A 25,736-nucleotide genomic window follows, 5' to 3' on the forward strand; every position below is an offset into this window, starting at 1 on the left:
ATATATAGCAATTGCTGAAATTCATATATCTAAAAATGCAGGATGACACTATTTTTTGCTTTCTAAATATAGTGTCCACGGCTTCTGGCTAAGACTCTTCCTCATTGCTCACAAGTCACTAGATGACACAGTTTGTTACCAGACTTGCTTCCGGATATAAGTCCCCCTAGGTATCTTGTGCAAATAAGATCCAGGTGGCAGCAGGGAAAAGTCCGGGTCTGTAATGAACTTGTGTTGGAATTTTGTCCAGTGGATGCAAGGAGTTCATATATCGCCAGGGAATTGGTTGAAGTATATCCAAAGTCAGTGGTCCTGCAGAGTGTGGCTCAACGCGTTTCGCTGGTCTGATCACTACCAGCTTCCTCAGGAGCATATACCCAGTCTATGACTGGCACACTATATATACCCTAATAATTAGGGAGCAGTTAGAAACAGCTGTTGTGTCAAGAAAATCTAACATAGCAAAAATCAAAATGTAGTAACAACAGGAGGCAATCCTTTACATAATATACTCAATTCTATTTTTATTAATAAAAACGAGGAGCAGAAGATTATAAAATATAAGAAAAGAAAATACGGAATCTATATCACGTGATCGTCTCCGGTCACGTGTCATTAGACAACCAAACAGTACAGAATATAGGTTGTTTTGTATATTCCCGCCCAGGGTCACGTGACCGTCCCCGATCACGTGATCCCACGGACGGCTGGCCTCCTCCCCCGTGCGTTCCACATGGTGAGGAAGTCACAACGCGCTCCGTGGAGCTCATCATCACGAACCCGGAAGTATGCGCTGCGTTCCACTAATTGGACGCGTCGCTGTAAACATAGTATAGTATGCTATAAGTAATCTCTTTTCGTAAGAGGAAGGAAAGAGAAATTGTATGGAATCAAATAGCTGGACATCAGGAGGAGAAAAAAAGTGACTAAAAGGATAAAGGATAATAATAGTAATAATGGTTCATTCCAATATTTATATATTTACTGTCAGTATGGCCCCTATTGGCTCTAAGAAGGTTAAAGTGAATAATACAAAAGGAATGTAGTGATGCTGCTATTGATAGCCGGCAGCCCATTACTAAACACATAGCACATAACAGTCCCAATGGGCTATATATATATAAATCTACATGTACCCATACATACTTTATATTCACATTTCCCTTTTATACCAGCAGAATGGAATCATTACCAATTATATACCTATATTGCATGATTAAATCCCATTCCCTGAGGTAGATGGGATACGGGGGGAGGGGGGAAGGAGGAGGGGATGAGTCCACACACTTGGTGAAGACAAAGAAGGGGGGGGGGGGCAAGAGGGAGGGGGGGGGGTGGAATAAACATGTATATTCCCAATGTACATATGTATAAACTCAAATCCGATAGGAACATAATCCCAGAACACAGAGGGGATGCACACACATATATGAAATATTAAATAAGATATATCTCTATTGTATCGTATTTAGCTCGATTGATGTGATCTCAAGGAAGTTATCCTCTGATGGAGACCTCAGCGCAGAGCACCAGGCGTTCATACTTGAATCCATTTCGTTTATTTTATCACATAATCATTTTTTGTTTCTCTCCACACATTATTTGCAAGTCATGGGGACGGCCATGTGGACCAAGTTCACCCCCAGTTATGCCAACCTATACATGGGAGACCTTGAGGACTCCCTGGTGTGGGGCAGCGGCTGGGAGGTGAACCTGGTCTTCTATGGCCGTTACATTGACGACCTTTTTATTATTTGGGATGGGGATTCTTCTAGTATCTCTTCTTTCATATCACATTTGAATGACAACACGTATAATTTATCTTTCACATCCACATTTAGCAGGGAACGTATAGACTTCCTGGATGTGACCCTTGAGATCATCGATCATCAAATTGTTACATCTAATTATATTAAGTCTGTAAGCACACATTCTTATTTACACTTTGAGAGCGCTCATTATGCCCCATAGAAATACAATATTCCTAAAGGGCAAATGATGCGACTCAGACGGAATTGTTCGAATCTCGATACATTCTCGACTCAGGCACTTGAGCTTATGGATTCTCTGAGACGTAGAAAATATCCAGAGAATCTATTGAAGCAAGCCTATGATGATGTATACCATATGGATAAGACTAGACTACTCATTCCCAAGACTCAGAATAAAAACAGTAAAGCTAATATTAATAGTGAAAGACAACTAGCATTTGTATGCAAATATAATAGTTCATCTCATAAAATAAAATCTATTGTTTCCAAAAATGATAGAATTCTGAAACAGGATCGAATTCTAAATCAAGTGTTACCTTCTAAACCTATGGTGGTCTTTAGGAGAAACAAATCTGTTAAGACCATATTAGCCCACACTTTTTTGGATCATAATGTAAGGAAACAAGAGATACCTGTTGGGTGTAAGTGGTTATCCACTAAACCTATTGGGTGTTTTAGATGTGGCAAAATTCGTTGCACTACATGTACATATATGCCTAAAAAAACATGTCTTCTTACTCTACCTGGTAATGCTGAACAATATAAGTTGAAGTCATTTATGAATTGTGACACGGATTTTGTTATTTACTTATTAACCTGTGGTTGTGGCCTCCATTATGTGGGGAGGACCACAAGACCATTACATGTCAGGTTCATGGAGCACCGCAAAAATATTTTGATAAATTTTGACAAACACAGTGTATCAAGACATTTTACACAAACTCATTCTGGAGATTAAAGTAGTTTGTCCGTAGTCTGTATTGAACATATTGCCCCCACACCCCGAGGGGGCGATAGGTTCAATAGGCTTTGTTCTAGGGAAGTATATTGGATACTGAAGTTTGGTTCTCTTTATCCAGATGGGTTAAACGAGAGTATCGAGCTAAATACGATACAATAGAGATATATCCTATTTAATATTTCATATATGTGTGTGCATCCCCTCTGTGTTCTGGGTTTATGTATATGTTCCTATCGGATTTGAGTTTATACATATGTACATTAGGAATATACATGTTTATTCCCCCCCCCCTCCCTCTTGTCCCCCCCCCCCCCTTCTTTGTCTTCACCAAGTGTGTGGACTCATCCCCTCCTCCTTCCCCCCTCCCCCCGTATCCCATCTACCTCAGGGAATGGGACTTAATCATGCAATATAGGTATATAATTGGTAATGATTCCATTCTGCTGGTATAAAAGGGAAATGTGAATATAAAGTATGTATGGGTACATGTAGATTTATATATATATAGCCCATTGGGACTGTTATGTGCTATGTGTTTAGTAATGGGCTGCCGGCTATCAATAGCTTCATCACTACATTCCTTTTGTATTATTCACTTTAACCTTCTTAGAGCCGATAGGGGCCATACTGACAGTAAATATATAAATATTGGAATGAACCATTATTACTATTTCTCTAACGTCCTAAGTGGATGCTGGGGACTCCGTAAGGACCATGGGGATTAGCGGCTCCGCAGGAGACTGGGCACAACTAAAGAAAGCTTTAGGACTACCTGGTGTGCACTGGCTCCTCCCACTATGACCCTCCTCCAGACCTCAGTTAGATTCTTGTGCCCGGCTGAGCTGGATGCACACTAGGGGCTCTCCTGAGCTCCTAGAAAGAAAGTATATTTTAGGTTTTTTATTTTACAGTGAGATCTGCTGGCAACAGACTCACTGCAGCGAGGGACTAAGGGGAGAAGAAGCGAACCTACCTAACTGGTGGTAGCTTGGGCTTCTTAGGCTACTGGACACCATTAGCTCCAGAGGGATCGACCACATGGAACCGGCCATTGATGTTCGGTCCCGGAGCCGCGCCGCCGGCCCCCTTACAGAGCCAGAAGCAAGAAGAGTCCGGAAAATCGGCGGCAGAAGACATCAGTCTTCACCAAGGTAGCGCACAGCACTGCAGCTGTGCGCCATTGCTCCTCATACACACTTCACACTCCGGTCACTGAGGGTGCAGGGCGCTGGGGGGGGGCGCCCTGAGCAGCAATAAAAACACCTTGGCTGGCAAATATATCACAATATATAGCCCCAGAGGCTATATATGTGATAAATACCCCTGCCAGAATCCATAAAAAAGCGGGAGAAAAGTCTTCGAAAAAGGCGCCATTTTCTCTTCACAGTGCAGCTGGAAGACAGCTCCCCAGGCTCTCCCCTGTAGTTTTCAGGCTCAAAGGGTTAAAAAGAGAGGGGGGGCACTAAATTTAGGCGCAATATTGTTTATACAAGCAGCTATTGGGGGAAAAATCACTCAGTTATAGTGTTAATCCCTGCATTATATAGCGCTCTGGTGTGTGCTGGCATACTCTCTCTCTGTCTCCCCAAAGGACTTTGTGGGGTCCTGTCCTCAGTCAGAGTATTCCCTGTGTGTGTGCTGTGTGTCGGTACGGCTGTGTCGACATGTGGGATGAGGAAGGTTACGTGGAGGTGGAGCAGAGGCCGATAAATGGGATGTCGTCCCCTGTGGGGCCGACACCAGAGTGGATGGATAGGTGGAAGGTATTAACCGACAATGTCAACTCCTTACAAGGCTGGATGACGTAAAACAGCTGTGGGACAGCCGGCTTCTCAGCCCGCGCCTGCCCAGGTGTCTCAAAGGCCATCAGGGGCTCAAAAAAGCGCCTGTTACCTCAGATGGCAGACACAGATGTCGACACGGAGTCTGACTCCAGTGTCGACGAGGTTGAGACATATACACAATCCACTAGGAACATCCGTTACATGATCTCGGCAATGAAAAATGTGTTACGCATTTCTGACATGAACCCAAGTACCACATAAAAGGGGTTTTATTTTTGGGGAGAAAAAGCAGCCAGTGTTTTGTTCCCCCATCAGATGAATGAATGAAGTGTGTATAGTAGCGTGGGTTCCCCCAATAAGAAACTGGTAATTTCTAAAAAGTTACTGATGGCGTACCCTTTCCCGCCAGAGGATAGGCCACGTTGGGAGATGTCCCTTAGGGTGGATAAGGCGCTCACACGTTTGTCAAAAAAGGTGGCACTGCCGTCTTAGGATACGGCCACCTTGAAGGAGCCTGCTGATAAAAAGCAGGAGGCTATCCTGAAGTCTGTATATACACACTCAGGTTATATACTGAGACCTGCAATTGCCTCAGCATAAATAGTGCTGCTGCAGCGTGGTCTGATACCCTGTCAGATAATATTAATACTCTAAGACAGGGATAATAGTTTGCTAACATAGAGCATATTAAAGACGTCGTCTTATATATAAAGGATGCACAGAGGGATATTTGCCGGCTGGCATCCAGAATTAATGCAATGTCCATTCTGCCAGGAGGGTATTGGAAACCCGGCAGTGGACAGGTGATGCTGCCTATAAAAGGCACATGGAGATTCTGCCTTATAAGGGTGAGGAATTGTTTGGGGATGGTCTCTGGGACCTCGTATCCACAGCAACAGCTGGGAAGAAATTTTTTTTACCTCAGGTTTCCTCACAGCCTAAGAAAGCTCCGTATATTCAGGTACAGTCCTTTCGGCTTCAGAAAAGCAAGCGGGTCAAAGGCGCTTCCTTTCTGCACAGAGACAAGGGAAGAAGGAAAAAGCTGCACCAGCAGCCAGTTCCCAGGATCAAAAATCTTCCCCCGCTTCTTTTGAGTCCACCGCTTGACGTTGGGGCTCCACAGGTGGAGACATGTGCGGTAGGGGCGCGTCTCGGGAACTTCAGGGACCAGTGGGTTTGCCCACAGGTGGATCCCTAGGTTCTGCAAATAGTATCACAGGGATACAGGGTGGAGTTCGAGGCGACTCCCCCTCGCCGTTACCTCACCTCAGCCTTGCCTGCTGCCCTCGGAGAAAGGTAGTACTGGCAGCAATTCACAAGCTGCACTTCCAGCAGGTGAAATCAAGGTACCCCTCCTTCAACAAGGCCGGGGTTACTATTCCAAAATGTTGTGGTACCGAAACCAGACGGTTCGGTGAGACCCATTCTAAAATTGAAAGCCTTGAACACTTATATACGAAGGTTCAAGTTCGAAATGAAATCGCTCAGGGCGATTATTGCAAGCCTGGAGAATTTCATGGTATCACTGGACATCAAGGATGCTTACCTGCATGTCCCTATTTACCCTCTTCACCAGAAGTACCTCAAAATTGTGGTACAGGATTGTCATTACCAATTCCAGACGTTGCCGTTGGTCTGTCCCCGGCACCGAGGTATTTACCAAGGTAATGGCCGAAATAATTATCCCGTACTTGGACGATCTCCTTATAAAGGCGAGGTCCAGGGAGCAGTTGTTCGGCGGAGTAGCACTATCTCGGGAAGTGCTACAACAGCACGGCTGGATTCTGAATATTCCAAAGTCGCAGCTGGTTCCTACGACGCGTCTACTGTTCCTGAGTATGGTTCTGGACACAGAACAGGATAAAAAGGGTTTCTCCCGGAGGAGAAGTCCAAGGAGTTGTCGTCTCTAGACAGAGACCTCCTAATACGTATACAGGTGTCGGTGCATCAATGCACGCGAGCCCTGGGAAGGATGGTAGCTTTTTACGAAGAAATTCCATTTGCCAGGTCCCATACAAGGATTTTCCAGTGGGATCTGTTGGACATGTGGTCCGGGTCGCATCTTCAGATGCATCGGCGGATAACCCTGTCTCCAAGGGCCAGGGTGTCGCTGTTGTGGTGGCTGCAGAGTGCTCATCTTCTAGGGGGCCGCAGATTCGGCATACAGGACTGGGTCCTGGTGACCACGGATGCCAGCCTTCGAGGCTGGGGGGCAGTCACACAGGGAAGAAACTTCCAAGGCTATGGAAAAGTCAGGAGACTTCCCTACACATAAATATTCTGAAACTAAGGGCCATTTACAATGCCCTAAGTCAGGCTAGACCCCTGCTTCAACACCGGCCGGTGCTGATCCAGTCAGACAACATCACGGCGGTCGCTCATGTAAACGACAGGGCGGCACAAGAAGCATGATGGCGATGGCAGAAGCCACAAGGATTCTCCGATGGGCGGAAAATCATGTGTTAGCACTGTCAGCAGTGTTCATTCCCGGAGTGGATAACTGAGAAGCAGACTTTCTCAGAAGACACGACCTCCACCCGGGAGAGTGGGGACTTCATCCAGAAGTCTTCCAAATGATTGTACACCGTTGGGAAAGGCCACAGGTGGACATGATGGCGTCCCGCCTCAACTAAAAGTTACAAAGATATTGCGCCAGGTCAAGGACCCTCAGGCGATAGCTGTGGACGCTCTGGTAACACCGTGGGTGTACCAGTCTGTGTATGTGTTCCCTTCTCTGCCTCTCTTACCCAGGGTAATGAGAATAATAAGAAGGAGAGGAGTAAGACCTATACTCATTGTTCCGGGTGGGCCAAGAAGAGCTTGGTAACCAGAACTCCAAGAAATGATCTCAGAGGACCCATGGCCTCTGCCGCTCAGACAGGACCTGCTGCAGCAGGGGGCCTGTCCGTTCCAAGACGTACCACAGCTGCGTTGGATGGCATGGCGGTTGAACGCCGGATCCTGAAGGAAAAGGGAATTCCGGAGGAAGTTATCCCTACGCTATTTAAAGCTAGGAAAGAAGTGAACGCTAACCATTATCACCGCATATGGCGGAAATATGTTGCGTACTGTGAGGCCAGGAAGGCCCCAAAGGAGAAATTTCAGCTAGGTCGATTTCTGCACTTCCTACAGTCAGAGGTGACTATGGGCCTACAATTGGGTTCCATTGAGGTCCAGATTTCGGCTCTATCGATTTTCTTCCAAAATGGAACTGGCTTCACTGCCTGAAGTTCAGACTTTTGTTAAGGGAGGGCTGCATAGTCAGCCCCCGTTTGTGCCTCCAATGGCACCGTGGGATCTCAACGTGGTGTTGGATTTCCTGAAGTCGCATTGGGTTGAGCCACTTAAATCCGTGGAGCTATAATACCTCACGTGGAAAGTGGTCATTCTGTGGGCCTTGGCGTCGGCCAGGCGTGTATCAGAATTGACAAAAGCCCTTATCTGTATTTTATATGGGAAAGGCGAAATTGAGGACTCGTTCCCAATTCCTTCCTAAGGTGGTATCAGTTTTTCATGTGAACCAACCTATTGTGGTGCCTGCGGCTACTTGGGACTTGGAGGATTCCAAGTTACTGGACGTAGTCAGGGCCCTGAAAAGTATATGTTTCCTGGAGTCAGGAAGACTGACTCGCTATTTATCCTGTATGCACCCAACAAGCTTGGTGCTCCTGCTTCTAAGCAGACGATTGCTCGCTGGATCTGTAGCACGATTCAACTTGCACATTCTGCGGCTGGACTGCCGCACCCTAAATCTGTAAAAGCCCATTCCACGAGGAAAGGAGCTCTTCTTGGGCGGCTGCCCGAGGGGTCTCGGCTTTACAACTTTGCCGAGCTGCTACTTGGTCAGGGGCAAACACGTTTGCAAAATTCTACAAATTTGATACCCTGGCTGAGGAGGACCTTGAGTTCTCTCATTCGGTGCTGCAGAGTCATCCGCACTCTCCCGCCCGTTTGGGAGCTTTGGTATAATCCCCATGGTCCTTACGGAGTCCCCAGCATCCACTAGGACGTCAGAGAAAATAAGATTTTACTCACCGGTAAATCTATTTCTCGTAGTCCGTAGTGGATGCTGGGCGCCCGTCCCAAGTGCGGACTGTCTGCAATACTTGTATATAGTTATCGTTAACTAAAAGGGTTATTGTTGAGCCATCTGTTGAGAGGCTCTGTTATGTTCATACTGTTAACTGGGTATCATATCACGAGTTATACGGTGTGATTGGTGTGGCTGGTATGAGTCTTACCCGGGATTCAAAATCCTTCCTTATTGTGTCAGCTCTTCCGGGCACAGTATCCTAACTGAGGTCTGGAGGAGGGTCATAGTGGGAGGAGCCAGTGCACACCAGGTAGTCCTAAATCTTTCTTAGCTGTGCCCAGTCTCCTGCGGAGCCGCTATTCCCCATGGTCCTTACGGAGTCCCCAGCATCCACTAACGACTACGAGAAATAGATTTACCGGTGAGTAAAATCTTATTTCTCTAACGTCCTAGTGGATGCTGGGAACTCCGTAAGGACCATGGGGAATAGCGGGCTCCGAAGGAGGCTGGGCACTCTAGAAAGATCTTAGACTACCTGGTGTGCACTGGCTCCTCCCACTATGACCCTCCTCCAAGCCTCAGTTAGATTTCGTGCCCGGCCGAGTTTGGATGCACACTAGGGGCTCTCCTGAGCTCTTAGAAAGTTATAGTCTTAGAATTTGTTATTTTCAGTGAGACCTGCTGGCAACAGGCTCACTGCAGCGAGGGACTAAGGGGAGAAGAAGCGAACTCGCCTGCTTGCAGCCGGATTGGGCTTCTTAGGCTACTGGACACCATTAGCTCCAGAGGGATCGACCGCAGGCCCAGCCTTGATGTTCGGTCCCGTAGCCGCGCCGCCGTCCCCCTTACAGAGCCAGAAGTAAGAAGATGGTCCGGAAAATCGGCGGCATGAAGACTCTGTCTTCACCAAGGTAGCGCACAGCACTGCAGCTGTGCGCCATTGCTCCTCTCACACACTTCACACTCCGGTCACTGAGGGTGCAGGGCGCTGGGGGGGGCGCCCTGAGGCAGCAATAAAAACACCTTGGCTGGCTAAAATACCTCAATATATGGCCCCAGGGGCTATATATGAGGTAAATACCCCTGCCAGAATTCCATAAAAAAACGGGAGAATAGGCCGCGAAAAAGGGGCGGAGCCTATCTCCTCAGCACACTGGCGCCATTTTTCCCTCACAGCTCGGCTGGAAGGAAGCTCCCTGGCTCTTCCCTGCAATTCTACAGTACAGTAAGAGGGAAAAGAGAGCGGGGGCATTAAAATTGGCACTGTATACAGTATATTATATAAAAAGCAGCTATTAGGGACATAACTCAGTTAGTCCCTGTATATATATAGCGCTCTGGTGTGTGCTGGCATACTCTTACTCTGTCCCCCCAAAGGGCTTTTGTGGGTCCTGTCCTCGTTTAGAGCATTCCCTGTGTGTCTGCGGTGTGTCGGTACGGCTGTGTCGACATGTTGAATGAGGAGGCTTATATGGTGACAGAACAGAGGCCGATATATGTGATGTCGCCCCCTGTGGGGCCGACACCAGAGTGGATGGATAGGTGAAAGGTATTAACCGACAGTGTCAACTCCTTACATAAAAGGGTGGATGACGTAACAGCTGTGAGACAGCCGGCTTCGCAGCCCGCGCCTGCCCAGGCGTCTCAAAGGCCATCAGGGGCTCAAAAACGCCCGCTCTCTCAGATGGCAGACACAGATGTCGACACGGAGTCTGACTCCAGTGTCGACAAGGTGGAGACATATACACAATCCACTAGGAACATCCGGGACGTGATCCCGGCAATAAAAAATGTGTTATACATTTCTGACTTTAACCCAAGCACCTCTAAGAATGGGTTTTAGGTTTGGGGAGAAAAAACAGGCAGTGTTTTGTTCCCCCATCAGATGAATAAATGAAGTGTGTGAAAGCGTGGGTTCCCCCGTTAAGAAACTGGTAATTTATAAAAAGTTACTGATGGCGTACCCTTTCCCGCCAGGTGGATAAGTTACGCTGGGAGATATCCCCTAGGGTGGATAAGGCGCTCACACGTTTGTCAAAAAAGGTGGCACTGCCGTCTTAGGATACGGCCACTTTAATAGGTACCTGTTGATAAAAAACAGGAGGCTATCCTGAAGTCTGTATTTACACACTCAGGTACTAGACTGAGACCTGCAGATAGTGCTGCTGCAGCGTGGTCGGTGACCCTGTCAAACAGGGATACTAGTTGGCAAACATAAAAACATATTAAAGACGTCGTCTTATATATGGGGGATGCACAGAGGGATATTTTGCCGGCTGGCATCCAAAATAAATGTAGGTTCCATTCTGTCAGGAGGGTATTAGAGACCTGTCACTGGACAGGTGATGCTGACTTAAAAAGCGCATAGAGAGCCTTATAAGGGTGAGGAATTATTTGGGGATGGTCTCTGGGACCTCGTATCCACAGCAACTGCTGGGAAGAAATAATTTTACCTCAGGTTTCCTCACAGACAAAGGTACAGTCCTTTCGGCTTCAGAAAAGCAAGCGGGTCAAATGGCGCTTCCTTTCTGTACAGAGACAAGGGTAGAGGGAAAAAAGCTGCACCAGTCAGCCTGTTCCCAGAATCAAGATTCTTCCCCCGCCTCCTGTGAGGCCACACCATGACGCGGGTGCTCCACAGGTGTAGCCAGGTACGGTGGGGGGCCGTCTCAAAAATTTCAGCAATTAGTGGGCTCGCTCACAGGTGGATCCCTGTTTCTTTCAAGTAGTATTTCAGGGGTACAAGCTGGAATTCGAGATGTCTCCCCCCAGCCGTTTCCTAAAATATGCCTTGCTGACAACTCCCTCAGGCAGGGAGGCTGTGCTAGAGGCAATTAATAAGCGGTATTCCCAGCAGGTAATACTCAAGGTGCCCCTACTTCAACAAGGACGGGGTTACTATTCCACACGGGTTGGGGTACCGAAACCGCATGGTTCGGTGTGACCCATTTTATATTTAAAATCCTTGAACACAAAAATTCAAGTTCAAGATGGAATCGCTCAGGGCGGTTATTCCAAGCCTGGACGAGGGGGATTACATGGTATCCTGGGACATCAAGGATGCTTACCTGCATGTCCCCATTTACCATCCTCGCCAGGAGTACCTCAGATTTGTGGTACAGGATTACCATTACCAAGTCCAGACACTGCCGTTTGGACTGTACATGGCACCGAGGGTGTTTTATCAAGGTAATGGCCGAAATGTTGATACTCCTTCAAAAAAAGGGAGTTGTAATCATCCCGTACTTGGACAATCTCGTTATAAGGGCGAGGTCCAAGGAGCAGTTGGTAGTCGGGGTAGCACTATTTTGGAAAGTGCTACAACAGCATGGTTGGATTCTAAACAGTCCAAAGTCACAGCTGGTTCCTATGACACGTCTACTGTTCCTGGGGATGGTTCTGGACATAAACCAGAAATAGTGTTTCTCCCGGAGGAGAAAGCCAAGGAGTTGTCATCTCTAGTCAGAGACCTCCTGAAGCCAAAATAGGTAGCGGTGCATCATTGCATGCGAGTCCTGGGAAAAATGGTAGCTTCCTACGAAGCAATCCCATTAGGCAGGTTCCATACAAGAACTTTTCAGAGGGACCTGTTGGACAAGTGGTCCGGATCGCATCTTCCGATGCATAGGCTGATAACCCTGTCTCCAAGGACCAGGGTATCTCTACTGTGGTGGCTGCAGAGTGCCCATCTTCAAGAGGGCCGCAGGTTCGGCATACAGGACTAGGTCCTAGTGACCATGGATTCCAGCCTTTGAGGCTGGGAGGCAGTCACACAGGGAAGAAATTTCCAGGGACTTTGGTCAAGTCAGGTTATTTCCCTACACATAAATATTCTGGACCTGAGGGCCATTTACAATGCCCTGAGGCCGGCAAGGCCTCTGCTTCAAAACCAGCCGGTACTGATCCAATCAGACAACATCACGGCAGTCGCCCATGTAAACCAACAGGGCGGCACAAGAAGCAGGATGGCGATGGCAGAAGCCACAAGGATTCTCCGATAGGCGGAAAATCATGTGTTAGCACTGTCAGCAGTGTTCATTCCCGGAGTGGACAACTGGGAAGCAGATCTTCTCAACAGACACGACCTCCACCCGGGAGAATGGGGACTTCCTCCAGAAGTCTTCCAATAGGATTGTACACCATTGGGAAAGGCCACAGGTGGACATGATGGCGTCCCGCCTCAACAAAAAGCTATAAAAGATATTGCACCGGGTCAAGGGACCCTCAGGCGATAGCTATGGACGCTCTGGTAACACCGTGGGTGTACCAGTCGGTTTATGTGTTCTCCCCTCTGCCTCTCATACCAAAGGTACTGAGAATAATAAGAAGGCGAGGAGTAAGAACGATACTCGTGGATGGCCAAGAAGAGCTTGGTACCCAGAACTTCAAGAATTTATATCAGAGGACCCATGGCCTCTGCCACTCAGACAGGACCTGCGGCAGCAGGGCCCCTGTCTGTTCCAAGACTTACCGCGGCTGCGTTTGTCGGCATGGCGGTTGAACGCCGGATCCTGAAGGAAAAGGGCATTCCGGAGGAAGTCATTCCTACGCTTACTAAAGCCAGGAAAGAGGTTACAGCAACTCATTATCACCGCATATGGCGAAAATATGTTGCATGGTGTGAGGCCGAAAGGGCCCCAACAGAGGAATTTCAACTAGGTCGATTTCTGCATTTCCTGCAAGCAGGAGTGACTATGGGCCTTAAATTGGGTTCCATTAAGGTACAGATCTCGGCTCTGTCGATTTTCTTTCAAAAAGAACTAGCTTCAGTACCTGAAGTTCAGACATTTATAAAAGGAGTGCTGCAGAGTCAGCCCCCGTTTGTGCCTCCTGTGGCACCTTGGGATCTCAACGTGGTGTTGAGTTTCTTAAAATCACATTGGTTTGAACCACTAAAAACCGTGGATCTGAAATATCTCACGTGGAAGGTGGTTATGTTATTGGCCTTGGCTTCTGCCAGGCGAGTATCAAAGTTGGCGGCTTTGTCTTGTAAAAGCCCTTATTTGAGTTTCCATATGGATAGGGCAGAATTGAGGGCTCGTCCTCAGTTTCTCCCAAAGGTGGTGTCAGCGTTTCACCTGAACCAGCCTATTGTGGTGCCTAGGCTACTAGGGACTTGGAGGACTCCAAGTTGCTAGACGTTGTCAGGGCACTGAAAATATATGTTTCCAGAACGGCTAGAGTCAGAAAATCTGACTCGCTGTTTATCCTATATGCACCTAACAAGCTGGGTGCTCCTGCTTCTAAGCAGACTATTGCTCGTTGGATTTGTAGTACAATTCAGCTTGCACATACTGTGGCAGGCCTGCCACAGCCAAAATCTGTCAATGCCCATTCCACAAGGAAGGTGGGCTCATCTTGGGCGGCTGCCCGAGGGGTCTCGGCTTTACAACTTTGCCGAGCAGCTACTTGGTCAGGGGCAAACACGTTTGCAAAATTCTACAAATTTGATACCCTGGCTGAGGAGGACCTGGAGTTCTCTCATTCAGTGCTGCAGAGTCATCCGCACTCTCCCGCCCGTTTGGGAGCTTTGGTATAATCCCCATGGTCCTTACGGAGTTCCCAGCATCCACTAGGACGTTAGAGAAAATAAGAATTTACTCACCGGTAATTCTATTTCTCGTAGTCCGTAGTGGATGCTGGGCGCCCATCCCAAGTGCGGTTTATCTGCAATACTTGTACATAGTTATTGTTAACTAAATCGGGTTATTGTTGAGCCATCTGTTGAGAGGCTCTATTGTTTCATACTGTTAACTGTGTTTCATATCACGAGTTGTACGGTGTGATTGGTGTGGCTGGTATGAGTCTTACCCGGGATTCAAAATCCTTCCTTATTGTGTACGCTCGTCCGGGCACAGTACCTAACTGAGGCTTGGAGGAGGGTCATAGTGGGAGGAGCCAGTGCACACCAGGTAGTCTAAGATCTTTCTAGAGTGCCCAGCCTCCTTCGGAGCCCGCTATTCCCCATGGTCCTTACGGAGTTCCCAGCATCCACTACGGACTACGAGAAATAGAATTACCGGTGAGTAAATTCTTATTTTTCCACTTAAAGCACGGGTCGCAGCCGTGTCGCCTGACACGGCTGCGACCCGTGCTACAGCCCCCTAATGACAGCGCTCACCAACCCGGCATATTGCCGGGTTGGTGACGCTGCTAGTGACGTGGCAGGGGCGGCACTGGGAGATCACATGGTCTCCCAGCGCCGCCTTCCCTATACACAGTGAACGGGAGCCGTGTCGCCTCGACACGGCACCCGTTCACACTAGACAGCTAGCCGGGTTGAACACGTTCAACCCAGCTAGCTACCCGGGTAGGATTCCCGGATCACTTGATTCGGGAATTTGCCGGGGGACCCGTTTCCACTAGGGAAAAACACGGGTAAATGCGCCCCTTCGCGCATTTACCCGTGTTTTAAGGAGCTAGTGGAAAAGGAGTATAAGTGACTTGTGAGCAATGTGGAATAGAGTCTTAGCCAGAAGCCGTGGACACTATATTTAGAAAGCAAAAAATAGTGTCATCCTGCATTTTTAGATATATGAATTTCAGCAATTGCTATATATTTTTATTTCTTTGAGAAATGGGAATATCTTATTCTCTTTTATGAATGTTTAAATAAATTGAGTATTATATTTTATATATTGGAATTTCATTATTTGATTAACAGCCGGCGCCAGTATAATTTTTCTCTAACCTGTATATTCAATTTGGGGAATTGAACTTCCCTATACGGGCTGCCGTTGACAGCGCACTCTTTTATTCTTTTTATTTGTATTTTTACTATCCATCAGGCCTATGCATCGGCAGCCTTACCTGTTCCACAGTCTCTGAAGGCCCACTCTACCATATCGGTGGGCTCTTCGTGGGCGGCTGCCCGTGGAGTTTCGTCCCTACAACTATGCCGAGCTGCTACCTGGTCGGGGAAGAACACCTTTGTGAAGTTCTACAAATTTGATACCCTGGCCAAAGAGGATACCCAGTTTGGGCAGATGTCTCCGCCCGTTCCTGCCCGTTCTGGAAGCTTTGGGACATCCCCATCGTACTAATCTGTCCCCAATATCCCTTATGGATGCTAGAGAAAATAGGATTTTAAATACCTACCAGTAAATCCTTTTCTCGTAGTCCATAAGGGATATTGGGCGCCCTCCTCTGTGCGGTGACTTTCTGCAGGTTCTCGGTTATGTGTTACCTATTCAGCTGTTGCTGTTGATGTTGCCAGCCGTAGCTGGCCAGGTTATGTTTTGGTGTGCTGGTGTGTAAATCTCACCACACTTATTGTTGCTATGTTCCTTCTCTCAAGTATGTCATTCTCCTTCGGGCACTGTTTTACCTATAACTGACCTGTAGGATGAGGCATAGAGGGGAGGACCCAGCACACCCATTTGAAGAAATTAAAAGTGCACTGGCTCTTTTGGACCCATCTATACCCCATCGTACTAATCTGTCCCCAATATCCCTTATGGACTACGAGAAAAGGATTTACCAGTAGTTATTTAAAATGCTATTTTTCTCTATCATGCCTCGTACCTCTATGATGTTCTTTGTGAATTGATAGGCTACATTCCCATTCCTGCCTCATGCCTCATCAATGGTTATAGGCCTTTACAAAAAGATAGACGCCATTTTCCGTTATGCCTCATGCCTTGGTGACAGCTTAGTTCTTTGTAAATTGATAGACTGCATTCTCAATCATACCTCGTGCCTCAAAGATGGCTAGGGATCTTAGTGAACTGTAGACTGCATTCTCATTTATGCTTCATTGATGGATATAGTTCTTTATGAATTGATAGATTGCTTTTTCCTTAATTCTTCATGCCTCGGTGATAGGTCTAGTTCTTTGTAAAATGATAGGCTGCACTCTCAATCATACCTCATGCCTCAGAGATGATTAGAGTTCTTTGTGAAATGATAGGCTGCATTCTCAAACATACCTCGTGCCTCAGAGATGATTAGAGTTCTTTGTGAAATGATAGGCTGCGTTCTCAACCATACCTCATGCCTCAGAGATGATTAGAGTTCTTTGTGAAATGATAGGCTGCATTCACAATCATACCTCGTGCCACAGAGAGGACTAGAGTTCTTTGTGAATTGATAAGCTGCATTCTCAATCATACCTCGTGCCTCAGAGATAGCTATAGTTCTTTGTGAATTGATAGGCTGCATTCTTGGTTATGCCTCACGCCTCAGTAATGGCTATAGTATTTAGTGAATTGATAAACTGCATTCTAATTAATTTTTATTCAGCTTGTAGAATATCTACCCCCACTATGTGTAGGTGAAAGGTACACTGTGGTCAGTGAATGTAAGATATAGGATTCCTCCTGGCCTGTTTGTGCCTGGTGTCCTATTGCTCTGACTGTAGCATAAAGTCTTATATTGAATAATGATATATAGAATAATAACAAGGCAGTGGCTTTCCTTTCTTCTGCATTAAGTTACTGTCTGATGGCATTGACCTTTATTTGGAATATAGCATGCATGAAGTCATTTATGTTAAAATTCAGAGGGAAGTGTGTGGTGTGTGGGGGGGGGGGGGGAGTCAGTACTAACAAAATACACCAACGCCCACCTACTCTTCCCACAGCTGCAATTCCAATAAGTGGATATAACAGAGTGTTAGAGTACTGGAGATATCCACTCACATTCTGCCGTCTTCTATTTGTTTAGACGAAGAAGAGCGGACCATGGAAGCTATAGATGAGTTCTTCTCTGAAGAACAAGTCATTCCGCAGAAGAAGAAGAAATCCAAAAAATCTAAAGAAAACAAGATGACCAAAACAAAGAGGAGGAAAAATGAGGTAAGAGGAAGGAGGGGGGTGCAACGTCATCTTGTTGTATCTGCAGAATGTGAGCATTGATTTGTTGGATGCAGATTTTTAGCCATGAAACATATTTGAAGCCCATGTAATATATGTCTAATTGCATATATGTATGAGGTGCTGGATCCACACCTGTTAGCTTCGAACTTTTGCAACATGTATGTTCACCTTGCATAGATTTATGCGGTTCAGCCCAGTGCATGTTCTACATCTGCCAAGCGCCTGATTATCCTGCAAAGCTATAAGAATGTTGTTCTGGATGCATTGTCCTGGAGTAGGGGCGTATTAAAAGAGGAGGGGCCCTACAGGCTCCGTCTGGGCCTCCTCCTCTTTAGCCGGCAGAGCCGTGACTCGGAGCACTAGGGCCACTAGAAGACCATACTACTGTGCCAGAGTATAGTGTGCATGCACAGGTCTCCGGGAATATGGCGCGGCAGCCATTTTCACGGTGATCTTCCTACTGCGCAAGCGCAAAATGCTAGGAAAATGGGCGCCGCTGCCAACAACGTGGGACACGCCACTGTCTGGTGAGGGGAGGGGGGGAATCCCCCCCCCCCCCCCCCCTGTACTTCAGCTTCCTGTTGGTAGAGAAGGACATTACAAGGAAACATTTCTGAATTATACATAAAGTATTTTCTCTGACGTCCTAGTGGATGCTGGGAACTCCGTAAGGACCATGGGGAATAGCGGGCTCCGAAGGAGGCTGGGCACTCTAGAAAGATTTATGACTACCTGGTGTGCACTGGCTCCTCCCACTATGACCCTCCTCCAAGCCTCAGTTAGATTTCGTGCCCGGCCGAGGTTGGATGCACACTAGGGGCTCTCCTGAGCCCTTAGAAAGAAAGTATAGTTTAGGTTTTTTATTTTACAGTGAGACCTGCTGGCAACAGGCTCACTGCAGCGAGGGACTAAGGGGAGAAGAAGCGAACTCGCCTGCTTGCAGCCGGATTGGGCTTCTTAGGCTACTGGACACCATTAGTTCCAGAGGGATCGACCGCAGGCCCAGTCCTTGGTGTTCGGTCCCGGAGCCGCGCCGCCGTCCCCCTTACAGAGCCAGAAGCAAGAAGAGGTCCGGAAAAACGGCGGCAGAAGACATCAGTCTTCACCAAGGTAGCGCACAGCACTGCAGCTGTGCGCCATTGCTCCTCATGCACACTTCACACTCCGGTCACTGAGGGTGCAGGGCGCTTGGGGGGGGCGCCCTGAGCAGCAATAAAAAACACCTTGGCTGGCAAAATACCACAATATATAGCCCCAGAGGCTATATATGTGGTAAATACCCCTGCCAGAATCCAGGAAAAAGCGGGAGAATAGGCCGCGGAAAAGGGGCGGAGCTATCTCCCTCAGACACACTGGCGCCATTTCTCCTTCACAGATCCGCTGGAAGGAAGCTCCCTGGCTCTCCCCTGCAGTCTACACTTCAGAACAGGGTAAAAACAGAGAGGGGGGGCACTAAATTTAGGCGCAATATATATATATATATATATATATATAATATAAAAAGCAGCTATAGGGGACATAACTCAGTTAGTCCCTGCATTATATAGCGCTCTGGTGTGTGCTGGCATACTCTCACTCTGTCCCCCCAAAGGGCTTTTGTGGGTCCTGTCCTCATTCGGAGCATTCCTTGTGTGTGTGCGGTGTGTCGGTACGGCTGTGTCGACATGTTTGATGAGGATAATGATGTGGAGGCGGAGCAGATGCCTTTAGAAGGGATGTCACCCCCTGCGGGGCAGACACCTGAGTGGATGGGCTTATGGAAAGTAATGAGTGCACGTATAGACTCCTTATATAAGAAAATCGACGACATGCCAAATGTGGGACAGCCGACTTCTCAGCTCGTGCCTGCCCAGGCGTCGCATGGGTCGTCAGGGGCTCTAAAACGCCCGCTACCTCAAGCAGACCCAGACGTCGACACTGATACTGACACCAGTGTCGACGACGATGAGTCTAACCTGATGCCCACTAAGGCCATTTACTGCATGATTGAGGCAATGAAAGAGGTGTTACACATTTCTGATATAAATACAGGTACCACTAAAAAGGGTATTATGTTTGGGGAGAAAAAACTACCCGTAGTTTTTCCCCCATCAGAGGAATTAAATGAAGTGTGTGAAGAAGCGTGGGCTTTCCCTGATAAAAAATTGGTAATTCCTAAGAAGGTACTAATGGCGTTCCCTTTCCCGCCAGAGGATAGGTCACGTTGGGAAACACCTCCTAGGGTGGATAAAGCGCTCACACGTTTGTCTAAAAAGGTGGCACTACCGTCTCCGGATACGGCCGCCCTCAAGGAACCTGCTGATAGAAAGCAGGAGGCGATCCTGAAGTCTGTATATACACACACAGGCATTATACTGAGGCCAGCTATTGCGTCAGCTTGGATGTGCAGTGCTGCCGCTGCGTGGTCAGATAAACTGTCAGAAAATATTCACACATTAGACAGAGACACGATCCTGTTAACCATAGACCATATAAAAGACTCAGTCTTATATATGAGAGATGCACAAAGGGAAATCTGCCGACTGGCATCTAAAGTAAGTGCATTGTCCATTTCTGCTAGGAGAGGCTTATGGACTCGCCAGTGGACAGGAGATGCAGATTCAAAAAAGCACATGGAAGTGTTACCATATAAGGGTGAGGAATTATTTGGGGATGGTCTCTCGGACCTAGTTTCCACAGCAACGTCTGGGAAGTCAACATTTTTACCCCATGTCCACTCACAGCCTAAGAAGGCGCCGTTTTATCAGGTTCAGTCCTTTCGGACCCAGAAAAACAGGCGTGGAAAAGGCGGGTCCTTTCTGTCCAGAGGCAGAGGTATGGGAAAAAGGATGCAACAAACAGCAGGTTCCCAGGAGCAAAAGTCCTCCCCCGCTTCTTCGTCCAAGTCCGCCGCATGACGGTGGGGCTCCACAGGCGGAGCCTGGTACGGTGGGGGTCGCCTCAAAAATTTCAGCGATCAGTGGGTTCGCTCACAGGTGGATCCCTGGATCCTGCAAATAGTATCTCAGGGGTACAAGCTGGAATTCGAGGCGTCCCCACCCCACCGGTTCCTAAGATCTGCCTTGCCGATTGCTCCCTCAGACAGGGAGGCGGTGCTAGCGGCAATTCACAAGCTGTATTCCCAGCAGGTGATAATCAAGGTACCCCTACTTCAACAAGGCCGGGGTTATTATTCCACACTATTTGTGGTACCGAAACCGGACGGTTCGGTGAGACCCATTCTAAATTTGAAATCCTTGAACACGTACATAAAGAAATTCAAGTTCAAGATGGAATCGCTCAGGGCGGTTATTGCAAGCCTGGACGAGGGGGATTACATGGTATCCCTGGACATCAAGGATGCTTACTTGCATGTCCCCATTTACCATCCTCACCAGGAGTACCTCAGATTTGTGGTACAGGATTGCCATTACCAATTCCAGACGCTGCCGTTTGGACTGTCCACGGCACCGAGGGTATTCACCAAGGTTATGGCGGAAATGATGATACTCCTTCGAAGAAAGGGTGTTTTAATTATCCCGTACTTGGACGATCTCCTAATAAAAGCGAGGTCCAAGGAACAGTTGTTGGTGGGAGTAGCACTATCTCAGGAGGTGCTGCACCAGCATGGCTGGATTCTGAATATCCCAAAGTCACAGCTGGTTCCGACGACACGGCTACTGTTCCTGGGTATGATTCTGGATACAGTCCAGAAGAAAGTGTTTCTCCCGGAGGAGAAAGCCAGGGAGTTGTCATCTCTAGTCAGAGACCTCCTGAAACCAAAACAGGTATCAGTGCATCGCTGCACGCGGGTCCTGGGAAAGATGGTGGCTTCTTACGAAGCAATTCCCTTCGGCAGGTTCCATGCCAGAATCTTTCAGTGGGACCTGTTGGACCAGTGGTCCGGATCGCATCTTCAGATGCATCGCTTGATAACCCTGTCTCCAAGAACCAGGGTGTCTCTACTGTGGTGGCTGCAGAGTGCCCATCTTCTAGAGGGCCGCAGATTCGGCATACAGGACTGGGTCCTGGTGACCACGGATGCCAGCCTTCGAGGCTGGGGGGCAGTCACACAGGGAAGAAACTTCCAAGGACTATGGTCGAGTCAGGAGACTTCCCTTCACATAAATATTCTGGAACTAAGGGCCATCTACAATGCCCTAAGTCAAGCAAAATCCCTGCTTCTACACCAGCCGGTACTGATCCAGTCAGACAACATCACGGCAGTCGCCCATGTAAATCGACAGGGCGGCACAAGAAGCAGGATGGCGATGGCAGAAGCCACAAAAATTTTCCGATGGGCGGAGAATCATGTACTAGCACTGTCAGCAGTGTTCATTCCGGGAGTGGACAACTGGGAAGCAGACTTCCTCAGCAGACACGACCTCCACCCGGGAGAGTGGGGACTTCATCCAGAAGTCTTTCAGATGCTGGTAAACCGTTGGGAAAAACCACAGGTGGACATGATGGCGTCCCGCCTCAACAAAAAGTTAAAAATATATTGCGCCAGGTCAAGGGACCCTCAGGCGGTAGCTGTGGACGCTCTAGTGACACCGTGGGTGTACCAGTCGGTTTATGTGTTCCCTCCTCTGCCTCTCATACCAAAGGTATTGAGAATAATAAGAAAGAGAGGAGTAAACACCATTCTCGTGGTTCCGGATTGGCCAAGACGAGCGTGGTACCCGGAACTTCAAGAGATGCTCTCAGAGGACCGGTGGCCTCTACCGCTCAGACAGGACCTGCTACAGCAGGGGCCCTATCTGTTCCAAGACTTACCGCGGCTGCGTTTGACGGCATGGCGGTTGAACACCGGATCCTAAAGGAAAAGGGTATTCCGGAAGAAGTCATTCCTACGCTTATTAAGGCCAGGAAAGATGTTACGGCAAAGCATTATCACCGCATATGGCGGAAATATGTTGCATGGTGCGAGGCCAAAAAGGCCCCAACAGAGGAATTTCAACTAGGTCGATTTCTGCATTTCCTGCAAGCAGGAGTGAATATGGGCCTAAAACTAGGCTCCATTAAAGTACAGATCTCGGCTCTGTCGATTTTCTTTCAAAAAGAACTAGCTTCAGTACCTGAAGTACAGACATTTGTGAAAGGAGTGCTGCATATTCAGCCCCCATTTGTGCCTCCTGTGGCACCTTGGGATCTCAACGTGATGTTGAGCTTCTTAAAATCACATTGGTTTGAGCCACTAAAAACCGTGGATCTGAAATATCTCACGTGGAAAGTGGTCATGTTATTGGCCTTGGCTTCAGCCAGGCGAGTGTCAGAATTGGCGGCTTTATCATGTAAAAGCCCTTATCTGATTTTCCATATGGATAGGGCGGAATTGAGGACTCGTCCCCAATTTCTCCCTAAGGTGGTGTCAGCGTTTCACCTGAACCAGCCTATTGTGGTGCCTGCGGCTACTAAGGATTTGGAGGACTCCAAGTTGCTAGACGTTGTCAGGGCCCTGAAAATATGTTTCCAGGACGGCTGGAGTCAGAAAATCTGACTCGCTGTTTATCCTGTATGCACCCAACAAGCTGGGTGCTCCTGCTTCTAAGCAGTCTATTGCTCGCTGGATTTGTAGTACAATTCAGCTTGCACATTCTGTGGCAGGCCTGCCACAGCCAAAATCTGTGAATGCCCATTCCACAAGGAAGGTGGGCTCATCTTGGGCGGCTGCCCGAGGGGTCTCGGCTTTACAACTTTGCCGAGCAGCTACTTGGTCAGGGGCAAACACGTTTGCAAAATTCTACAAATTTGATACCCTGGCTGAGGAGGACCTGGAGTTCTCTCATTCGGTGCTGCAGAGTCATCCGCACTCTCCCGCCCGTTTGGGAGCTTTGGTATAATCCCCATGGTCCTTACGGAGTTCCCAGCATCCACTAGGACGTCAGAGAAAATAAGAATTTACTCACCGGTAATTCTATTTCTCGTAGTCCGTAGTGGATGCTGGGCGCCCATCCCAAGTGCGGATTGTCTGCAATACTTGTAAATAGTTATTGTTAACTAAAGGGTTATTGTTGAGCCATCTGTTGAGAGGCTCAGTTGTTTTCATACTGTCAAACTGGATATAGTATCACGAGTTGTACGGTGTGATTGGTGTGGCTGGTAAGAGTCTTACCCGGGATTTTAAATCCTTCCTTATTATGTCTGCTCGTCCGGGCACGGTGTCCTAACTGAGGCTTGGAGGAGGGTCATAGTGGGAGGAGCCAGTGCACACCAGGTAGTCCTAAATCTTTCTAGAGTGCCCAGCCTCCTTCGGAGCCCGCTATTCCCCATGGTCCTTACGGAGTTCCCAGCATCCACTACGGACTACGAGAAATAGAATTACCGATGAGTAAATTCTTATTTTCATATTGATCATCTTGCATTAGACTTGGATTAAGTCAGCGATTTGGATACATTAACAGATTGCTGTATACATTGACAGTTCCCAGGATGCCGGTCTTGAGGGCCACCAAGCGCATGCTACCTGTGCAGATGCTTGGTGCTTAGGAACCTCAGTGGTAAGCCAGATAAGGCTGCTGTAGACTCCGCAAAGACTAGCCAGACTCGAGGCCTGATTCAGAGATGTACGGTAATGCATTCGCAGCTGCTTTCCCGTACTCTGCCGCAACTCAGTCCTCAGGACCCCTAACACTGCATGTGTTCCAGATCTCCTAGCTGGTGCTCAGGTGTAGGCATTCCTAAGGCTGAGTACATACTGGAGCGATGTGTACCCAGCCGATATGTCGGCATGACGTGCTGAAATATCGGAACCTGGGTACACATTGAGCGACGTAATGAAGGAACATATCCTTCCTTCCTTCATTACACATGCCACAGTCGCTAACATTATCGCTAAGTTTGATGTGCAGCACATGAAACTAGGGACGACGCTAGTGACCGCGGGCACCCACAAATTGCCGGTACACACTGAGCAGCCAGACCAATATGTCGTTCTGAATGGGTCTAAAACTACGTATCAGGCCGATATCGCTCCAGTGTGTACCCGGCTTAAATTACATGTTCTAAAGATTCCCAGATGACCTGGAAAACATTCATTGTTAGGGGTCCTGAGGACTGAGTTTCCGCTGTGTACGGGAAAGCAGCTGCAAATGCATTACGGTACATCTCTGAATGGGGGCGATTCTGTTGTTTCTGCGCCTCCTGGGCTAAATGTGTCCCCCCCCCCCCCCCCCCCTCCCGTTTATCAGCTGCGGGGAAAAACAATTGAATTCCGAACTAGTACATTTTATAGAATGATAGGTAGGACCTGATTGGTTGCTGTGTGCTACATCTCTACTTGTCTTCTTTAGAAGGTTTGTTAAGGCTCACATTTGGTCTCTGAGAGGTTTCGGATGAAATGTTTGAATGATCCAGTGGAGATTCCTTATTTTATATTGTTTTCATTTATCACATGCTGGTACCTAAAAAGAAGTGTGGCCTTACCTTATGCGGTGTCTCTCTTTCATCGTCTATTGGATTTTCTCTAATTTGTTTATAAAGGAACCAATCTATGTGGGCTATTTAAATGTTTTTTTGGCCACCCGTATATGCATATCAGTCATCATTTTAGATGGGTCGATATGCAACTTTATTTTTTAAGCTTGTCGCGCCTATCTGCACAGAGTTTTAGCCGTGGAAAGTGGATAAACCCAACTACAGTATTGGGTGCGACAAGATAAATAGGTGAAAGGCCAGACTTTCCGCACATTTCTGCTTACCCCCAGAGGAGGGGGTGAGCAGAAATAATGGAAGCCCACTGTCTGCGCACCCGATCAGAGCAACAATTGAATTGTTCTGTTGGGTGCAGGGTGCCCAAAAAATGTTTGAATCACCCCCTACGTGCTGGAACAGCTTCATGATGCCCATTTGAACATATTTCCTAAAGTTTCTATGTACAGCCCCCATTTGGCGTATACCTTAAATACCCCATTTTCTTGTCTGGAAATGTTACCTTTATCTTGAAATAGAGAATTCCGAAATGAGCTGATTGGCTGGTACTTTATCTTCATCCACTTTATCTTTCTCCAAGGCTTTAGTACATGGGCCCAAATGTATTAACCTTAAAAAGTGATACTGTGCAGACGGATAAAGAGTGATAAATAACTAGCCAATCAGCTTCCTAACTGCAATGTGTTGAAAAAATGACAGTTAGGAGCTGATTGGCTGATCATTTATTACTCTTTATCCGGGTATGGGTCACTAGGTCGACATGTACTAGGTCGACATGGAAAAAGTTCGACATGAGTTTTTTTTTACTTTTTTTGGTGTCGTTTTCTTTGTAAAGTGATTGGGAACCTCAATTAGTGCACCGCGTCCCCTCGCATGGCTCACTTCACTCGCCATGCTTTGGGCAGGGTTACTATTCCCAATCGTAGGCCACGTGGATCGTAAAGTTTGAAAAAAAGGTAA

At 47.6% G+C, this 25,736-nt stretch overlaps 1 protein-coding gene across 5 annotated transcripts in view; it reads left to right on the forward strand.

Annotated features, from left to right (window-relative positions):
* CHD5 (chromodomain helicase DNA binding protein 5) overlaps window positions 1–25,736 on the forward strand; it is a 477,691-nt gene that overhangs the window by 75,629 nt on the left and 376,326 nt on the right. For 4 of the 5 annotated variants that reach the window (XM_063943432.1, XM_063943431.1, XM_063943430.1 and 1 more), the window contains exon 2: window positions 17,215–17,345. The exons of the other annotated variant lie outside the window; for it this stretch is intronic. In XM_063943432.1, the coding sequence (XP_063799502.1) occupies window positions 17,215–17,345 (131 nt within the window). The remainder of the gene's footprint in view (window positions 1–17,214; window positions 17,346–25,736) is intronic. 5 annotated transcript variants of the gene reach the window in all.

The sequence above is a fragment of the Pseudophryne corroboree genome, chromosome 10 (assembly GCF_028390025.1).
Source record: "Pseudophryne corroboree isolate aPseCor3 chromosome 10, aPseCor3.hap2, whole genome shotgun sequence".
Lineage (NCBI taxonomy): Eukaryota > Metazoa > Chordata > Amphibia > Anura > Myobatrachidae > Pseudophryne > Pseudophryne corroboree.